Source organism: Drosophila serrata, unplaced genomic scaffold, assembly GCF_035046125.1.
Source record: "Drosophila serrata isolate PLE 108 unplaced genomic scaffold, ASM3504612v1 contig_276, whole genome shotgun sequence".
Taxonomy (NCBI): Eukaryota; Metazoa; Arthropoda; class Insecta; order Diptera; family Drosophilidae; genus Drosophila; species Drosophila serrata.
In genome coordinates, this window is record NW_028257174.1 from 3,068,468 (window position 1) to 3,089,806 (window position 21,339).

The 21,339-nt window shown below is 34.6% G+C and overlaps 1 protein-coding gene and 1 long non-coding RNA gene across 3 annotated transcripts in view; both read right to left on the reverse strand.

Moving 5' to 3' along the window:
• LOC147643196 (uncharacterized) overlaps positions 1-7,467 on the reverse strand; it is a 33,019-nt gene extending 25,552 nt beyond the window's left edge. Inside the window, exon 1 of the long non-coding RNA XR_015272270.1 lies at positions 7,158-7,467. This is a non-coding gene — a long non-coding RNA (uncharacterized LOC147643196). The remainder of the gene's footprint in view (positions 1-7,157) is intronic.
• A 12,816-nt stretch (positions 7,468-20,283) lies between these two features.
• LOC110180545 (uncharacterized) lies at positions 20,284-21,189 on the reverse strand. 2 transcript variants are annotated; one of them, XM_020948238.2, is made up of 2 exons: positions 20,621-21,189; positions 20,284-20,549 (listed from the first exon to the last, which is right to left on the reverse strand). In XM_020948238.2, exons 1-2 carry the CDS (start codon positions 21,041-21,043, stop codon positions 20,421-20,423), a joined length of 552 nt encoding a protein of 183 aa, XP_020803897.2. In that variant the 5' UTR covers positions 21,044-21,189; the 3' UTR covers positions 20,284-20,420. The 2 variants fall into 2 exon arrangements, with proteins under 2 accessions (XP_020803897.2, XP_020803898.2); XM_020948239.2 differs by having other exon boundaries at positions 20,753-21,181.
• Between the last annotated feature and the right edge of the window lie 150 nt (positions 21,190-21,339).

Below are 21,339 nucleotides of genomic sequence, written 5' to 3' on the forward strand. Positions count from 1 at the left end.
CCTCCGTCGTCGGTCCTTGTCCTGTTTTTTTTTTCCCCCCCGACTCCCAAAGCCTTAAGCTGCCTGCTTATAATCCTTCTCTCATTCCCGCTGGAATAATGCAGAGTTGTTGTACAGAAAACCCAGAGTAATTTACGGATTAGTCATGGACTTGTTTAATGCGCTTGCCGATTGCCAATTGAGTGGGCAGTCAGAGAGTTGTTTATTTATTAATAAATGTATATTAATAAATATAAGGATATACAAACGGTATAATAATCTCTGATTTATATGCTCAGCGAGTATATTTTTCAATAAATAAAATATACTTGTATATTTCCTACAGCATTTTTAAGGAATATATATTATTTCCTTTAACAATTTGTTTCCCATGCTAGATTAAAAAAAAAACACAAATATATATCAGACCCCTGACTGCGCCACTGAACCTGTTCACTTCCGTTTCCAATTGGATTTGTTTACTTTGCCTTAGAGGAGGCTCAATTCGATTTGCAGGAGCAACGAGGCACAACCCCTTGTATTATATTATTACAACCAGAGACAGAGTTACCCCTCTGGCAGATATTCATTCGCCTGCCAACGGCTTCATTTGCCAGTCATAAAATATGCGAAAATGATATGAATGACAGACAGAGATGAAGTCGGAGTTGGGCAGGAAAAGGAAAAGGATTCACTCCCCCCAAGGAGGGTGAGAGTATCGGATTTCTTCTGGTACGGGGTAATCTAGTGTGAAGTCATTTGACTGTGCGAATTTAATATGGGATTAAACGATGCAGGGGGATATATATTTATATATATTTTGTACTTTCTTTGTTGGTTTTTTCTCTCTCGAAGATTGAGGATTTAGGTTTTGTTGAATAAATACATTTTAGCTGAATGCCAGCTTATATACTACAAAAATAATAGAAAGAAGACTAGTCCTACTAACTAATTGTATAATCTCCTACAAAGAAATAATAAAATAAAATACCTAACAAGCCCATCTGTTGCTCAGCTGGAGATGTACAAGATAAAGTATACAAAAAAAAATATATATTAGAAATAGAAACCGAGACCATAAACCCAAAAAACAGCGGCCAGGACATCAATCAAATGTCCGCATGTCCTTTGGCCATTTAATTTCGCATTTGTGCCATTTATTTTATGGCAGCAATGGCACATTTCTGGTCCTAATTAGCCGGGAATTCGTTTGGCAACTTGTCCTCTCGTCATGGTTTTGCCAGTGACCCAGGACCATCAACAGGGGCATTTGTAAATTAACAATGATTTATTTCGAAATTGTTTTACTCACACATACAATTTAATGAAAACATATAGAGGGTATTTTAGGAGGATTTAAAAAATGTTTCAAGGACTTTATTTAATTAAGCAGGATCCCACTCAACATGTTGTATTATTATGTTGTAATAATTAATGGGGATTTATTTGCTGGCCTTGATTTATATAGAACGTTTGATTAATATTTCATTGAATTTGAAGCAAGGTATCTTTAATTTGTTTTAATTAATATTAATAGTTATTATTCTCGCTCCTTAGCGTAACCTTTAAACTTTCTCACTTAATCTCTGACTCGTAATCTATTAAGCTTTTCAATTTTGACCCGCCAGATTCCAGGTGTGTGCACACCACCAAAAACCTGGTTAAACATCCGCATCCTTCTACCACCTTCTCTACACCTCCATCCCTCGTCATACACACACACCCACGTCACAACCACACACGACAAGGGCGATGATGTCTCCATCATCCGTTGGCCAAAAAGGAAGCGTTCCAGCAAGTTTAAGCAGCTTAAGTTTCATTGCAACAATAATTTGCGTGCGGGAGTTCGGTAGATAGCTACCATTCGGTAGATTCACAGGTGTTTTCACATCCCTAAAACCACTTCAAAAAAATTCTAAAAAATATATAATACCTAAAAATTTTAAAAAATATTTGTAGGAATATCTATTTTTAATATATTATAGTAGGTAGTAGTATAGTAGATATTAATATTGATCTTAAAATTAGCTAAAGTTTTAGCCAAAAATGTTTTAGTATATAAATTAATATTAAATTATATCAAACTGTTTCCTAGAAATTATCAAGTCTTCTGTCTGATAAAAAGCAAGTTATAGATGTAAAAAAAAAATCTAACCAACTGATTGCTCTCCAAGAATAAACCCCCGACTTCTTTCAGTGCCTTTGGCCGCAAAATGTTCGCCACTCTTGTAATAAGCATGGCGCACAAGGACATCCCGGTGAGATATGGGTGGCTAGAGCTTGATGGTTTTGGTACTGGTTCTGGTTCTCGGTGCGGGGGTTGGCTCTCTGGCCAAAGTTGGCCAGAATGTTAACTTGTCTGCACGTTTCGTTTTGTCGCCAGTGAAGCGACTAGATAGGGCGGGACATGTAATTGGGTTTTCACCTGATTCAACATGCGCCAAAATGTCAAAGTGCACCGCAAGTTTCCTCGTCTATTTCCAGTTGCAGCTTCTGTTCTGCTCCTGATTCCGTTTTTGGATTCGGATTCGGATATGGCTCTCTACTATATACATATATATACCCTCTGAACTCTTCCTTCCCCCCGATATAGAGACAGTGAAAACAGGCAACGCAGGATAAGGCCAAGGAATTGTAAAGTCTCTCCACCTGGAAGTCAACGTTTTGTGAGATTTAAGGCAGGAGAAGCCTTGAAGCTCTTACCAATTAGAGGCAGTTACTTAATAAATTTATTATATAAGAATAATGAGCATTTGGCAGTGACCACTGTAGCCGGAAAATCCAGCTTGGCGCTGTTCAGGTGCAAATCCCCAAACCGTCGCGGATTGAATGTTTCGCTTGCATTATTTTCGATGCAACATATCGTTGCATACATGACTAGCACTGCCACAACGACTATACATATGCATATATGCAAATGCGAATGCACAAACATAAACATATCTGTATCCACTAAATATCCCAGCTGAATGGCGGCTGTAATCGCTTTCTGGCATTTCCATTGCAACTGGGCATTATGGATGCAACAATGCGCTAATTAGGCGTCGATTTCTAAATACCGGCGCTAATGCAAAATGCTAAATGCTAAATGCTAATGCCAGTGCCGGTCGTCGGCATATTGGTTTAGATATTGGTGGGAATAACGCCGGATGCAGAACCACCAGTGATGGCAGAAGCTATCTTAGAAATGTGACCAAGTCACCTCCCTACCAATAAATAACTTTCTAAGCCTGTTTAAATTAAGTTAACTTAATTTCCTAAATTGCCAAAAATATCTCATTAATAAAATCCTTTTTCCATTACCAAAAAAAGAAAGCCCCATCTCCTCTCTAGTTGGGACTTAAAAAAGATTCATTCATTCATTCAATTCGATTGGGTTTTCACCGGTGGGCTAAATATTTCGGGCTAATTAAATGTCATAATTCCGGCGTTTTGTTAACGGCTTTTGGCCATTGTTTGTAGCTCGTTTGTCGGACTTTTGGCCACTGCAAAGTTATAGATTTTACCAGTTGCTAAGCTTGCTCCAAATATGGTTTAAATGTGGGAAAATCACTCTGCACATATCAAAATCAAAAACAGAAACGTATCTCTTCCTTTGTTCTTTGATTTGGTAAAGTTACCGTAATTTGACGACCTATTCTGACTATGATTTCCTGAATCCTAGAGTCCTGCAACTTGAATCCTGGAATGCTGTCTTCGATTTGTGGCCCTCTCCTGGTGGAGAGCTCAACTCAAGTAGCTGGGAATTTCTTTGGGGCGTGGCCAGAGATCCTAAAACGAAACCAAAACCTAAGGCTTTTACTCACACACTCAGTTTCAGCAGATGCTCGTTATTTATACACTTGGAAAATATAGATGGAAATAAGATAAATTTATAGAGAAAATTGGAGAAAACCCAATAAAATAATAAAACTAATTTTAAACCATTTTTATTTTAACTTTAAGAGTGATTAGGAAAAAAATATATATAAACTTTGACTTGTGGGATAATAATTGAAAAAAGAAGGAAAACTAACTTTGGGAAGGCAAAGTTTATATATCTTTAACTCTGAACAGTAAGTATAAATGAACATTAAGTAACTATGATCAGTAAGTATCTATGACTTGTAATTAACTATGAATTATGAGCAGTTATTAGTTATGAGCAGTAAGTATCAATGAAAATTAAGTACCTCTGAATAGTAAGTATCTATGACCAGTAAGTAACTTTGATCAGTAAGTATCTATGACCACCACTAACTTTGAACACTAATCAACAATGACTTGCAACTTTTGAAACAACACATTTCTAAAATGTGTTCGGCAGCAGTCACTTCGTTCCGGGGATGTTAGAACCATTTGGGAATCATATGCATGTGCGAGATTTGTTTTGAAACAAATTCAAGAGCAAAGTATTGGAATGAAACTATGAGGTTATTCTTCTATATCATTTTACTAGTATATGAGTCGGAGCATGATGAATCGGTGAACTATATATATACATATGTAATATGCAATAGGAACGATCGGAAAATTGTAGGAAAAAAACTTATAACTTTTCAAGTTTTGAACAGATTTTCCTCAAATTTCATATTTAGCCATATTAATATAAAATTTGGTATAAAATTTTATAAAAATCGGACTACTATATCATATATCTGACATACAAACAATCGTTAAAAATAGATAAAAGTGCAAAATTGTGAATTTAAAACTGTAAATTTAAAAAGTATAGATGAATGAAATAAAAGCAGGCATTAGTTTATTGTTTTTTTTTTAACATAATTAAATATAATTTTTCATAATAATTATTCTATATATATATTTATTTTTACCCATATATATTTATTTTTACCCCTATTTATTTTGTTATTTTTATTTAATTTTTTTATCTGCACAACCCAGAATTGAGATGTGTCTGTGCTTTTGACAAATAAGCAATTTAGAAATCATTTTTATATCTCGATTCCTTGAAGCACTCCTCAACTTGCATATATTTAGCCCCTCTAAATCGTTCAGAACGCTTATTGATTTTAGCACTTTTTTGTTTTGTTTGTTTCACTTATGTACGATTTAGTGGGAATATTTTTTTTATATCTTGGCCAGAAGCAAAACCAAAAACCCAAATAGAACATGCAGGAAACCAAAAAATAATACAAAAAATACAAGCAAAGCACTCAACTGGCGACCCAAATTCAAAACGAATCGCAACGGCAACGGCAGGAGTGGAATTGCGAATTGAGAATATGTCTGACATTTTGAACGCATCTACATATATACTATATATTCTATATATATCCATATATGTATATTTTTTGGACCAAAAATTGGATATGGGATAACAATGTGGAGAGCGGCCAATAGTCAATTGCTCTAACGATTTTGTTCATAAAAAATGAACTATTTTGGTACTTCAAAAATGGACAGTAAATCCCCCCAAAAGTACAATCTTTTATCTATATTGGCAAAAGTAAATTGTTGGGCTTTATAAAAATGTATATAAAATATTTTTAAAATATTTGAAATGTTTATAAAAGTTTTAGAGTGCAGACAATGGAGGTAATGGAATTTTTAAAGCCAACTTAAAGTTCTTATACTCATAAAATCTCGAATATTTATATAGTTTTTTTTGTAATATAAATATCTTTTAATCAAAACTTGCTAGTAATTCCTGTTAACAATTTCCCCTTGCTTTGTTAGTCAAAAACCAAAACCGTTTAGCTTTGGCAACCGCAAATCCCGGAGCCTTGTTGTTACCTGCCTCGCCAAAAGCCAAACAATTGGCGCTGCGTGGCAATAATTTGACCAGGCATCAAATTTGGTTAATGGTTAAGTCGGCCCAGGGATCAAAGGATATCGCGAGGTCAAAGGGTTCACATGGGGGCGGGGCAACCGCAGTTTACAGCTGGTAGTTTACAATTCGGAGTTCGCCATTTGCCACGTTTGCTCTGTCTAAGCGGAAACAAAGGCTACCCGCGATGCAGTGGCAGGTGCAACTGACAGATGTCACGTAACTGTACGCATTTTCACCTGGACACATCAGCAGAAAACATTTCCGCATCGAGAGAGAAATGTGTGAGTCTCGCAATTATATTTAATATTCGGTTGGTGGAATGCAAATGAAAGAATTTTATATAATTTCAACAGAAACAATTCAAAATCAAGAGTTACTTGCTTAAATTGATTTTAATCAAAATTTAAGTTGGTAAAAGGATCTCAGAATAATATTTCAATAACACCCTTTAAACACACAAAACTATCTTAAAACTCTATAATATTTATAATATCTTTGGTACCAGGGAGTTCCTATACATTTTGCATATATATGTATATATAAATTTTTTTTCCCTACACTGTACCTAACCGCATATAACACAAAATTTTATTAGAAACCCTCTCCCTCTCTCTATTTATCATTCCCGCAGCAATGTAAAGGTTACTAACTGGGCTTAAATGTTATTACAAATGGCAATAGTTACAGATAGCAAAGTGAACAAGAAAGCAAACTTCCATCGGAAAACCGAAGTATTTATGCCCTTACAGTTTGCAATCTTACCATAAGATTGAATCGGAAAACGATCATAGCTTAGCTTAAAATATTTCCATTCTTTGAATAGATTATTTATTGTTATTTTTGTATGACAGTTATTTCAACAAATTAAATTTTTAAATTCGTATAACTTAGCTAAAAATGGATAAAATTCAATTCGGAAAGCTTTGCTGTGCTAGTTTTTATAAGGCTAACAAATCTGCATAATTATTTTTAGAATATAAGAAATTAAAATTTTTGGCAATTTTTTTTAGTCATTTTAACGATAAAACCTCTTAAAAATATAAAAAAAAATAAATTGAAAAATTTTTCCCCCCATGACAGCTAGATTGATTCAGTTTTTCGCGCTGATCAAGAATATATATAATTTATAGGGTCGGAAATGACTCCTTCACTATTTTGCAAGCTTCTTACTGAAATTAAAATACCCTGGGAATGTATAAGTTTCATGATGTAACAAAATTTAAAATTAAGTAAGACTGTTTACTTAAAGTATATGTTTGTAAATATTTTTAATACAAATTGCTGACTCACTTTATATTAAAATTAAATCAGGGGATCAATGGCAATAAGGGAATTAATTAGACCTAAGTCCGATCACTCCTAAAGTTTCTATAAATATAATATAATTGTCATTGTTAAGACTTACCCCAATCCGCTTCGTCATTGTTTACTTCCTTTCAGTGCTATATTCTTGGCCACATCAATTATCAACGAAGGCCACGTCATCCAAATGTATTGCATTGGCCACGTCATCCTCGTGTATTGCCTCGGCCAGGTGATGTTTTCGGGTCGAAGAGCACTCGCGATCACTTGCACTATCAGAACCGATGTTTACACTTGAAGGGCCGCGAACAGACTAAGGGCGCGCCGGCCGAAGCGCCTCGTATTTATACTCTCCGAGCAAAGAGAATAACAGAGTGTGAGCGAGAGCGAGAGCGAAAGAGGTACCTGTAATGTTAAGCACAGAGTTACAGAGTGAGAGAGAGAGAGAAAGAGGTCCACATGCCGAATCAGATAGAGATTAACAGAGGGAGCTACAGAATGAGAAGAAGAAGAGATCGGCTCGGCTGTTAATGCTAAGTAAGACTGTAATATACATATATTTTAAATGATCGGAAATGACTCTCACTGCGTTGCAAACTTCTGACTAAAATTATAATACCTTTGCCAGGGTATAAAAATGGGCAAAATGCTATGAATTTTCCCGGAATTTTAAAACTTTTTCCCCTGCCATTTTCTCGTTTTTTCCACCCTCCCCTCCTCACCCCACCCTCAGTAAAATGTGTGCAAATCTCGTTAGTGAAATGATAGTCAACCACAGATGCAAACATGGTGTGTGTGTGTGTGTGTGTGTGTAACGGCTGGGCAACAACAACAACAACAACAACAACTGATGTATAGCAACACCGGAAGTGCACTTATGGCGCGCACTTCTATTTCCGCTGCTGTTTCAGTTTGCCGTTTCGCCGATAAAGATTGATGGGAGCCGGAGTTTCGGCACTCAGCATTCCCTCAATGGCAGCACCACCCTCAGAATCAGCACCACCCTAATTGTCCATAATTCGGCTTAATCGATAGCTAAACAATGGAAAATTAACCGATTTGCTGTCAAGTTCCAGAGCTCTGTCATATAGAACAGCTTTCCGAATTAAAATTAATGTTTTTTTGACTTAGTTATGAGTTTTTAAAATTATAATATGTTGATAAAATTGTCATATAAAAATCTCTATAAATATTTATACAACGAATGCGAAATTTAAAAAATGAGCTAGGATCGACTTATGGTTTTACAAAACATGGATCTTTACGATATTTTTCTAGTAGTTTAATAATTTTGCATTGTTTTTCACATACCTTTAATAATTAGAATTGGATGGAGGATATATTCAGAGATTTTCCAGAGTTTCCAGTAAGCTAATACTCAATTATCTATCCAAAAACATTGATTGATTGCCAGCGAGTGCAACAGTGGTCCCTGTAAGTGCAAATTGAATAAGTGTGTAATGCAATTGATTGATTGGCCCATACAATGTTCCCCAGGGTTCTAAATATCATAAATCATACAGCTGGAAATTAGTGGAAAATGTTATGTAAAATAAATAAATTAAATAGTGAATAGAAATTCTATAACTAAATATATTTATTTTGGTAAGATTTATTCGTGAATGCAATCAAAAATATAAAGAATATATTCCGCAAAGTTAACTCAAAATATTATGATCTCTGAATCGAGGGGGGAAAACCTCACCGATTGGCTTTGCTCGATTAAGATTCCCGTGGAGTTTTCCCGGGCAATTCAATTGATGGATTGATAAACCAAGCGACTGGCAGTTGGCCATCCAAGCCATCAAGCGGAGCGGAGTTTGTCATTCAGTTTTTCCATTGAATGCCGACACGTTGCCAACACATTTGCCAAGCTCGATGGGCGGAAAACTGAAGTGGGTGGGTTCGGGGAAAATGGGGTCGGTGGGAGGTGAGGGAGAGTGTGGCAAGTTGGGCGTTGCAGTGGCACGTGTCTAGCGATGTGTCGCTATGTGATTTGAAAATATTTGCCAGTGCCGAGGCGAAAATTGTAAATAATAATAAACGGTTTATAGGCGCGCCGCGTTGACAACGATATCTCCGATGATGGCAACAATGAGAGAACTCAACTCGCACACATGGAACACCCAACACCCCACACATACACACACACTGAAGGGAAAAAGGAAACGGAGAACAACAAAAGCTAAAGCCGCACATAGTTGTTGCTGCCTTAAGTAATCCGATTTAAAATGCACCAAACACATAATACACCCGCACAATCGCATTCGCATACGATCACGTCGACTTTCAGCCCAGCTCCTTATTTTTCCGGCCAACTCCTGCCCAGTTTTCCCCAGCCATTATTGCGAGAGTCCTTTCTTCACGCTTATCCCCTTCAGCCTTCAGCCTTCAGTTTTCTGGCTCGCATTTGTTCTCAGTGTGTTGGCGTTGGATAACGTCAAACTACATATCGTACTTATAGTATATAGCCGGGCTTTTGCATCTCCTTATCCCTCACTCTACCCTACAATACCCACAATATCCATGGCATACACAGAGCGAAAAATATATGAGAAGTGCTATGGTATAGTTTTAAGTAAAGATGGACATAAATAAAAATATTTAAATAAATGTAATTACATTTTAAAGTTCCTTGGGACAATATTATAGTTTTATATATTTTTCTAGAATTCCAAAATTAAAATATAAATTAAATTAAATTAAATAAAGGGTTAGATATTTTTTCAAATTAAATTTCATAATGTTCTGTATTTATTTTTTAAAATAAATTAAGGTTTACTCATCCGCAACTTAAATAAATATTTATATACACTACACAATAGAAGGCATTAAGAAACCTCTTTGATCAAAAAGCAGGCAAATATTTGTTTAATAAATTTGAAAAATATATATTAAAAAATATATTTGTATAATAATTTACAAAATTAACTCTCAAAAATAGTTTCCTTTATTTATACACCTATTTTTCTTAGTGTCCCCCGCCCCCTGTAGGCACCTCCTTTTGAAGGCAATGTGGGTTTTGTATTTTGCGCATTACTTGCTTATTTTTTACGGTCCCTGAGTGTGCATGTGTGTGTGTGTGAGTGAGAGTATCTGTGTGAAGCCAGTATTCTACACGAGTGTGTGTGCGAGTATCTGCATATGTGTAAGTGTGTGTGTGCGATGGGAACTGTGAGTAATATTACTCTGTTGTCGTCGGCAACGTCAGCAAAGTTGTCGCCCTCAAATTCAATCTGCATTTTATTCCATTTTATTTTACTTTCCCAACGCCCAACTTTAAATATATCTAACTAAAGGACGAGGTCGGGGCGAAGGCAGCCGCAAACAAAAAAAAAATATAATAAAAATAAAAAGTAAAATGCTAAAGGAAGACTCCTGTGTGTGTGTGTGTGTGTGGGTGAGTAATCTACGGTAATCTGGCAAAACAGCAACAAAGTGAATAAAGTGATGACAAAAGTAAACGGAACAAGACAAAAAAAAAAAATCAAAAAAACATACATACGCGATTCAAAAACTAAAAACGAACAAGAACAGACAAAGGTTTATGATTTTCATCGATAATTGCGAGTGTATTATCCTTGTGTGTGTGCCCCTTATATGCTTTTTATAAACTCTTATTCAAAGCGAAAAAAAAGTTTTGCTACAAAACTAAACTGGAAATTGTAGAGAAAAAGATTTAATGATTTCCACTTGGTTGAAACCAAATAAAGGGATAATTTAAGCCTGAATTTATTGTTATATTTGTTACATTTCTAATCTTTTAAGGCAAATAAAATAATAAAAAAAAATGTGATTCGGTTGGGCAACAGTGCGTATGTGTAATATGATTAATTTTAATAGGGATTAACATTGTATATGAGAGCCTTTTCCAAACCTTTTAAATTAATAATAACAATTTAATAAGCCCTAAAACGTACACTTTAAGTATTTTTAATAAATAATATAACATAAATACAAAAGACAACACGACGTATGAGTAATATGATTTATCTTAATAAAATTTAACATATTCTTTACTATATTTTTCAAAAGTTCTGATTTAAATTCACTAATAAAATAAACAATAAGCTCACGCTCTCACTCTCAGAATTTTAGTAAATAAAATCAAAATAGTTTTTTAGCAAAGGCAACATGGCGTATGAGTAATATGATTTATCTTGATAACAACATATTCTTTGCAAAAGCTTTTCAAAGGTTTTTAATTATAATTACAACTAAATTTAATATTAAAATTAAACTTTTACTTTAAGTATTCTTTTCTAATTAAATTTCAATAATATTTTAGCTACGGCAACACGGCGTATGAGTAATATGATTTATTTTAATAACAACATATTCTTTGCAAACTTTTATAAACCTTTTTAAATATAATTACAAATAAACTTAAACTCTCACTTTGAGTACTTTTAGTAAACAAAATCACAATAATATTTTAGCTACGACAACACGACGTATGAGTAATAACCTTATTTATCCAAGTATTTTCTTCATGTCTTTTCTTAAAGTTCGTTTTTATGCAAAGTCGAAATAACTCATTTACGGTCAGTTCACCTTAATAGGATAAAAACTGACTTACTTCTTTCTATTTTGTTTTCATTTTATACAACATTTACCTTAATAAAACACATGCAAAAAACCTTTCTAAATCATTTCCCACAGCACCGGCTGGACCAGTGCACACAGGAAAGAAATTACAATTATTATAAATGCAAATATTGTTGAAAATCAACTTTTAGCCATGTTTACACTTAATTCATATTTAAGGTTTTTAGAGCTTAGGCCCAGAGATTTCCGCCCCAATCCCCCAAAGGCGGCACCGAGATCCGCATCTGTGCATTCCCATATATTTGCATACAAATTTACGGGCGCAGCATCCACACAAAAACTTTTGCCCATTTTGCTGGCCAACAAAACACAACACAACACAAAAAAATGTGAGCTATATACACTGTGGCCATAGCTCTGTGTACTGCCTACATTCCGGGCGCTGTTTGTTTATTAGTCAATGCATTACAGGATTTCATTAGCATACCATATTTGCCGGCAGTTCAATGGAATGGAAATGGAACCGAATGAAAAATGAAGCCAAGTGTTGACACAGGCGTAGCCTTGAAGGGAGGAAGGCAGAGACACTGAGGGAGAGGGTGGCGGAGGGTTTTAGTCATTGAGATGTCAAGGGGGGTGGACGGCACGTGCTAGGGATGCCAAAAAAAATTTTATAAATAATTATAAAATATGTAATAAAAATGTAATGATCAAGACAAGTGAATTTTAAATATTTTGATTAATAAAGTATAGATTTCTTATATATATATATCAGTGTTATGAATGGAAAAAATAGTAAGAGTTACGAAATATGACTGATATTTTTAGTATTTAATCCTTCAGATGGTTTGATTTTATTTATATATGTAATTATACAAAATTTTGTATACAGAAAATTACAGAACTATTTCCGTGATATATAAAAAGTCTAAAATATCGATTAAATATTTTATTATATCGATTATATATGATATTATTGAGGCTTTATATTTCTTCTACCTAAAATCTGTTCATTTTTTATAATACAAAGATTTCCATATAAGTTTTAATAAACCTATATTATATTATTATAACATTTTATATACACATCTTCAACAACTATTTACCTCTCTAAGATAATTCGATAGATTTCTTCCTTTTTGCGATACCTTCATTATCATCTCTAGGACAATGCACACTCTGTTGCGGGGGCGTATTTTATCAGCATATTAACGATTATTTTCGACATTGCATATGAATACATAAATAAACAAAAATACGCCATCAACAAATAAATGCATGTACAAATAAAATACATGTGTGTGGGTGTGTAAGTATATGAGGATGTGGGTACTGATTCGTGTGTGTGAGTGCGTGGCAATAATAACAATAACAATGTAAAATCGCTTAGATTTCAACCGCAAAATGTAACCGCTGTAGAGCGGGAAAGAGATGGAGAGCAAAAAAAAGAGAGAGAGAAGGAGAAACCACACACAAAAACAAGAGAAAGGCGGAGACAGAGACAGAGAGAAGTGCAATCCTTTGGAATAAGGAGTAGGAGGAATCCAGCAAAAAGGAAAAAAAAAAACTTATTCGAAATGCCTCTGGGCACGTACAATCCATTCATTCAGCAAATACCAATAATAGACACGTACGGCCAGAGTGAAAGAGAGACAGCTGGCTACCGTCCGAAAGAGATAGAATGATGCGGTGTACTAGTACACGTTTCTATGTGTGTATGTGTGTGTGGCAGAGAAATGAAGGCATTTGAAAACGGCAGAAAACACAAAAGTCAATGAATAAGCAGCAGTGCAAGTAAAGCAAATTTGCTAAAGACATTGGGACTTTCCAAGAGGGGGAAAAAACAGCGAAGGAGAGAAATTTTACACTGGAATTAAAGCTTGCGACTTTACAGCATAATTAATTATTACTTGAGAGACATAGGAAGTTCCCTAATCAATTGATAATAAATAAAAACCGAACAATAAAGATGTTTTAAAATTAATTTCATACCTATTTCTTGCTTAGATTTTGAAGAGTGCAGAAAACAGGACCCTGAAAGTAAGGGGAGCCTGTGTAAGGAAGCATGGGGACGATGCGACACACATGGCATAAGAAAACAATATGGCAAAACAATTTAGATAAGTTCAAACAACTGCCGTTCGCCGCCGGAAAAACGCCTTGGAATGAAAATGTTTTTCTTGGTTAGGAATGCCGCACAGCCCCGAGGGGGTGAAGAAAACTCACTATGGAGGTGAACTTACAGCAAAGTGAGTTCCCTTTCCTTCATGTTATAATAATAGTTCCTCTCACCCACCCACCACTTTTGCGACTTTCATCTTTTCCGCCGTGTGCCGCGATCGTTAATCACCGCCATAGAAGAGGGGGTTAAGCAATTCGGCGGCAGGGGTTAAGCAGGAGGAGCAGCAGCAGGCAGGCAGGCAGAAGGACATTGAAGGAAGTGCGTGCCATCCTGAAGATCTCATCGCAAAGCTGGCAACTCGCCCGCGTCATCGTCGACTCCTACATCCTGCCTCCTGGGTCCTTGTGTATTTGTCATGACATTGCAGTTCTCTCAACTTAAGTTGCTATGGAATTTTCATTTTCCTCGACGCGTATACGTACCGAAAATATTTATGGCAGAGGCGAAACCCCCTCGAAGGAAGTGTAGGAGGAAGCGCTGACAGACAAGCCCCAAGTAATTTGACCAAGTTCAAAGTAATGTTTTGAGTGCCGGCAATAAAAAATGAAATATTGAGATTAAGCCAGTTACAATGCAAGACGACAATGGGTGTACCCTGTATTAATACTTTAATACTTGTAATGTTGTGAAGGAGTCATTTCCGGCCCTATAAACTATATATATTCTTGATCAGCATCAACAGGTGAATCTTTCTAGATTTCTCCGGGTAAAAAAAAAACAATTTTTCAGAAATTTCCCATTTTTGAAAAAAAGGAAAGGAAACAAACAAGGAAAAGAAAATCCTAGATTTTAGCAAGCTTAAAATATTTTTTTTTGAGCAGACTTATGTTTGAAGAATTACTTTTGCAAAAATTATATACAAGCCATAACTTGAAATATGTTAACTATCTGTTATATAAAAGCATACCAAATCTTAAAAATTTGCTTTAGAAAAATAGATCAACTTATTTTAATATATATTTTATATTGAGCAGTTTCCAACATCACCATTGTTTCGTTCTTTGTTTAGTAAGTTGTGTTGAATAAACTATTCTCGGGAGATAAATATACTTTACTATAAACAAATAAATGACACCTTATCCCCGCTCGTCATGATCATCACGGCTGTTAAAGAGAGCTTGGAAGACTTTTCGAGATCAAAGAGCAATAAGCTAGTCAACACGCCCAAGGGTATAGTAATTAAACAATAATTTAATATAAACCATATTTTCATGTATCTTGACTTTTATGGGCCTTGTTTTGGTTTCAATTATCAAGAGATATTTTATTAACGTCTTACCTTATTTAAGAAAACTATAATTTGTATGGCTGCCACATCCACTTGATCAAAGTCTATCAACCACCAAGCACTAGATTAGTAATTTATATAAACACACACAAAAAGAAGAAGAAGAAAACTAAAGTTCCTCTAGCAAGGGCCTTGCTTACGTATAAGACTTGAGAATCGCAGAGGAGAGCGCTCTAGGTACCAAATCGCCCTTCTATGCGATTCTCATACCTTTGAGCTTCTAAAAATTAACAAGAACGCTTTCCGAATTAAAATTAATGCCTTTTTGGCTTAGTTATGAATTTTTTAAATTTGGTTTGTCGAAAAATTTTCTATAAAAACATAGTTAATATCGGTTAAAAAATGGTAATGCACCTTCAGTCAGAAGCTCAAAAGAAGGTGAAGGAGTTGTTTCCGACTCTATAAAGCAAATATATTCTTGATCAGCATCAACAGGCGAATCTTTCTAGCCATCTCCGGCAGAAAAATTTTTTTTCAGAAATTTCCCATTTTTTTTAAAAAAGGAAAGGAGTAACATCATCAAAGTTTGCAAAAGTCAGGCAAAATTTCACATTTAAATGGAGTATGCAGTTTTATTAATCTAAAAATGCTAAAAATGTTTTATGCTAAAAATTAATATACGAGCGCTTTCCGAATTGAAATTAATGCGTTTTTGGCTAAGTTATGAATTTTTTTAAATTTTTATTTGTCGAAAAAATGTTCATATTCAATTAGCATTATAATAGTATAGTATGCATATTACATTTCTACTTCTTTATAGCTTAACAAAAATCAAATTTGTTCCTGACAAATATATTTCAATAAAATTTGAAAATCCTCTTTAAGTATAGACCATTATGCTTTTCCACAGTTCCGTTTTCTTCCTTATATCCCTTAGTTTTCTTTTTTATACGTTTTTCTAGTTAGCTCTATTTTACGGGTTTAAAGGCCATAAAAAGGGGAGCTTGTTTTCGGGTCGCTTCCCTCTCAAATACTTTTGTTTACGACCTAATTGAGTAATATGACTCCAGTCGCTTATGTCTTTAGTTTTTTACCATTTCCTAGAAATTTACAGGGTATTAAAGCAAGTAGCAAGAGCATACAGAGAACAAAAAATGGGAGCCAGAGCGGGCAAACTGCATTCATTCCTTAATGTGAACCAGCAGCTTGTCAAGTCTTTGTTTTTCTTGTTGCCCTTTTGTTGTCAGCTTAAGCTGATAGCGCCACCACCCCATCCATGGTTCCTTAACCCAACCTTAACCGACCTCGTCCTGCCCCCTTGTGGCCACCATCGTCGTCGTCGCCGCCTCACTAAACCCATTAAAACGTCATAATCAACATAATCATAAAGATAATGCATAACAGAACACAGGGGGGGGGGGGAAGAATTTGTACACTGGTCAGCCATATATTTTTTTTTTTTTTGTGTTTTCTTTGTGCTTCTTTATATCTCCCACTTCTGCCGCGATATTCCCCTGTCTCTCGCTCATTATTATTTCGCCTATTCTGGCCACAAAAGGCGACTAAAGCCTGACCTTTGCTTAATTATGGTAATTAGCACACAAAAAAAAAATGCAGAAAAGAAAATGTATAAAAAAATGAGGAGACAACCAAGTCGCGCCAAAGAGGCGAAACCAAACGGATTGGAACGAAACGGAAGGGGAACGGAGTAAAGAGTGGAACGGAGACGAACGCTAAGCATGCAAAAATTTGCTGGCCAAGCACACTGAGACAATGAAGGGTAACAAATCTTTAAGAGTTTCTAAATATTACATTGTTATTTTATAAAAAATTATTTTAAATATATTATTTATTTTAATCAAATAAAATTTATATAAATATATAATATATATATATTTTTGTTTTCTGAATTAGTTTTCTTTCATTTTCGTCTTTAGTTTTTCTATAAGTGCATCATCAAGAGCAGGGTGCAGCATCTGCATCTCTGCTCCCTGGACTCGCACATGGACAGGGATGATGACGTTGACAACGACAAGGATAAACCAAAGCTGCTGCCCCGATATAAATATTAAAACATAGAAAAATAAAGAAAAAAAAAAAAAGAATCTGGGTGCTGGATGGATGAGGTGGTATAGACAAAAAAAAAAGAGAGCAGCAACCAAAGGCTGAAAGCTGAAAGCAAACCACTGAAAGTGAATTGCTTCCGCATTTTCGTTCGCTTTAAACGCCGCTCAAGTGGTGCCTCAAGCCCTCAAAAGCATGCAATAATATTATGCAATATTTGTTTCACTTTGTCCTGGCACGGATCCATTTATATATATATATATATATATATTTCTACTTACATTTTTTTTTTCGCCGCTGCTGCGTTTAATTTGCGCATTTCATTTAATTTGCCGTGAATTTGCGGGCCATTCATTTTGTGTTTGTGCAGGATGTAGAGACACGGTGTAGAGGGTTAAGGTTCTAGAAAGAGAAAGAGAACGAGAGGATTAAGGTTGTAAAGAGAGCAAAAAAGATAAGAGAGAGGGTTAAGGCTGTATGGGGTAAGGGTTAAAGGGGCTTCCCGCCCGGCTAAGTGGGGACAACTTCCGGCGCTGTCAAGTTGAGGTGCGCCCTTTGTTGCGCAAATTATTACAGTCTGCAGTCTGCAAATTCGCATTTCGTTTGTTTTATTTTTCTTTCTTTATTATTATATTTTTTTCATCCTTTTTTTAATTCAGCGCCACTGCAATTTTGCCTTAAAAATTCAGCTGCATTTTTTCAGGGACAAACTTTTTAGCAAATTAGCTTAGCGAAAGAGAAAAGATAATTGAAACGTTAAGAAGCTAGAGTTTCATTCAAGAGAAATTAAACAAAATATATAAAAAAATATACAAATAGAATAGACTATTTTTAATTTAAAAATATGTGTATTTATTTCAGGAATCAGTAGATTTAAGAATAAAAATATTATATTATCAATTATATTATATTATCAATTTTTAAAAAATTAAAAAAAAAATATTTTTCAGAAATTTCGCATTTTTGAAAAAAAAGAAAAGAAAACAAACAAGGAAGAGAAAATCTTAAATGGGCTTATATTAGCAAGCTTAAAATCGTTATTTTTTCAGCGGGTTTATGTTCGAAGAATTACTTTTGCAAACATTATATACAAGCCATTACTTGAAATATTTTAACTTTCTATGCATACCAATTCTTCAAAATTTGCTTTAGAAATATAGATCAACTAATTTTAATACATATTTTATATTAAGCAGTTTCGATCATCACCATTGTTTCGTTCTTTGTTTAGTAAGTCGTTGTGTTGAATAAACTATTTTCGGGAGTTAGGTATACTTTACTATAAACAAATAAATTACACCATATCCCCGCTCGTCATGATCATCACGGCTCTTAAAGAGAGCTTGGAAGACTTTTCGAGATCAAAGAGCAATAAGCTAGTCAACACGGCCAAGGGTATATTAATTAATATAAACCATATTTTCATGTATCTTGACTTTTGTGGGCCTTGTTTTAGTTTCAATTATCAAGAGATATTTTATTAACGTCTTACCTTAATTAAGAAAACTATAATTTGTATGGCTGCCACATCCACTTGATTAAAGTCTATTAACCAACAAGCACTAGATTAGTAATTTATATAAACACACACAAAAAGAAGAAGAAGAAAACTAAACTTCCTCTAGCTAGGGCCTTGCTTACGTATAAGACTTGAGAATCGCAGAGGAGAGCGCTCTAGGTACCAAATCGCCCTTCTATGCGATTCTCATACCTTATACTTAAGCAAAGCCTATCTATGCGAATTTCTTACTACGTGTCCCATCTTAGCTACAAGGTGTGAGAATCGCAGAGGAAGGCGTTTTGGACTTGCGATATGAGGATCGCTTTGGAAATGGATCTTACCAAAATCTTCTACATACTCTAGCCCTCAGAGTTCAGAAATAAAATATATATCTTTTAATTAACCTTTACAAGCCAAAAATAATATTTTAAAATATTTGTATTGCCAATAAAATAAAATACTTGATATAATTTCCCTAAGAGTTAAGGTAGATATATATTTCAATTTTTTAATAACTGCCTTTCCCCCGAAAACTACTCAAAGTAAACAATCATATCCTAGAAAGTTTTCGCCGTACACCACGTTGACAAATGAAAAGTTCATCATTTATCATTAAATCAAGGCTAACGAATACACAAACAGAATTTTTAATCAATTTTTTCAAAATTTTATAAGGGGTTACATCGTTAAAATTGTCAAAATTAAAAAAAAAAATCAAAATATTTAAATTTAAAAACTTAGTATGCAGATTTGTAACCCCATTTAAAACTAGCACAGAAAAGTTATCCAAATTAAAATTAATGGCTTTTTGGCTTAGTTATACTATTTGTAAAACTTTGATTTGCCTCAAAAATTACCATATCAAAATATCGGTTTACTATACTTTGTAAATTATTTATTTTTTTATACGCGATTTCCCAGGTTTTTCCTCCATATATATTTTTGTTGTCCTGTCGCTGAACTCGCTGAAAAGGTCAACTGTCTAACCCTGGGGCCTGTGGCATCAATCGTGAATCAAGCGTCAGGATCGACTCCTTTGGCCTCATTAAAGAGCTTGCCCTCGACACACACACACAAACGCACACACACACTCGAATACTCTCATATACGAACACGAAAAAAGGACGAAAACAACAAAAAGTAAAAAGGACGAGGCAAGGACTTGGGGGGAGGAGAGAGCAGTCAGTAATGTGTAATTTATTGCTCTGCTCAAATTGAAACTAAGCGCCATTAAAAAACAATAAACTAAACATGTAATAAATTCAGACCGAACAAGCGCACACTTATGTACTCTTCCCCTCTCTCTCTCTCTCTCTCACACACACATCCTGATCCTGATCCTATATGTGTGTGTGTGGCATGTCTGTAACCAAAAAAAACATATACAAACATACCTACACACATGTACATTTTGTACAACAAAAAAAGCAAAATAACTGCACAAAATAAATTGACCAAATCTGTTGGATAAAAGGATTTGAAAGCAATTAATTGCCAGCGCATAGAAAACATCAACACACATACTATACACACACACACACTTGCCTGCACACACAACAATTGCTGCAAAATCCACAGAACAAGAAAACAAAATAAGCAACAAATAGAAAACCAAATTGCAGTTGCCAAATTACCAAAAGAAACAGCGAAATCCAAATAGAAAAAAAAATCAACAAAATGAAAAATCAGAAAGACAACCAAAAACATTTAGGCTTCAAATATTGGAAAATATTGGATATTCCCATTATAATATCATATAAAAATATTATAGGCTTAACATAAACCACAAATTCTGGATAGAATTTAAATGTTAAATAGGAATAACCAAAGAAGATGTCTGGTCTTAATTTTCAGTCTCCGCCAATATGGCGAGGTGGCAAAGACATCTTTCCAGATAAAATGGATGAGTTCCAGTGAGCTTTACTAGATCTTCGAAGCTCACAATCCCATCGTTCTTCTCAAAATTTGGATTCTAATGGAGAAAAGCATAGGATTTTTATTAATTAAATGCAATCGAAGGCATTTAAATATAATTAATCTCACATCATTGATATATAGATTATCATCAAAATCAGAGAAAACATCTTTTTCATCATCATCACTCTCATTAGTGAGTTCCTTGTCTTCAAAGTCAATGTTTTCTTTGTTTTCAATAATTTTTAATTGTTTTTTAACCTTCTCCTTGTGATATTTCTGCATGGCCTGATCTCTCTTCTCCTCGAAAGCGACTATATCTTGCATATCCTGCACAGTCCAGTGTTCATCTATGTCCTCATCTTCTAATAATAACTCTTCCTTCTGCTGTTGGTAATAGCAAAGGCCACGTGCCAGGACAGGGATAGTTCTTTTAAGAACTTCCGGACGAATCTTGGTAATTTTAACCAACTCGTCGAAGGTCAGTAGCTTCTCGTTCTCCAACTCACGCATAATGCGCTCGTAATGTTTCTGCAGTGTTTTATCATCCATTTTATTGAGAATTATTTTAAAAGTCAAAAATTATTATTAAAAGTTTCTGTTATTTTTTTTTGTAATTTGAATGAAATAAAATTGGAAAAAAATTTTTCTCGGTATTGATGTTTTTGATACGACAGCTGGAGCTACACTGAAGTAATGAGAGTTCAACATGTGAAAGCCCCACAGATTGAATAACAGAAAAGTCAAGGATAGTTAAGATCTTCGAAGTTATTTTAAAAATACATTAGTTTTAGAACCTTTTTAACCCTGTTCATCTAGTGTTATAATTATAATAATTATTTTATGGC

What these genes read in the sequence shown, in the direction of transcription:
- LOC110180545 (XM_020948238.2), bottom strand. Translation starts at nt 21,043, where the DNA reads ATGGATGATAAAACACTGCAGAAACATTACGAGCGCATTATGCGTGAG. An exon ending in ATAATCTATATATCAATGAT is followed by an intron (nt 20,550 to 20,620) that starts GTGAGATTAATT and finishes TTTCTCCATTAG; the next exon opens with AATCCAAATTTTGAGAAGAA.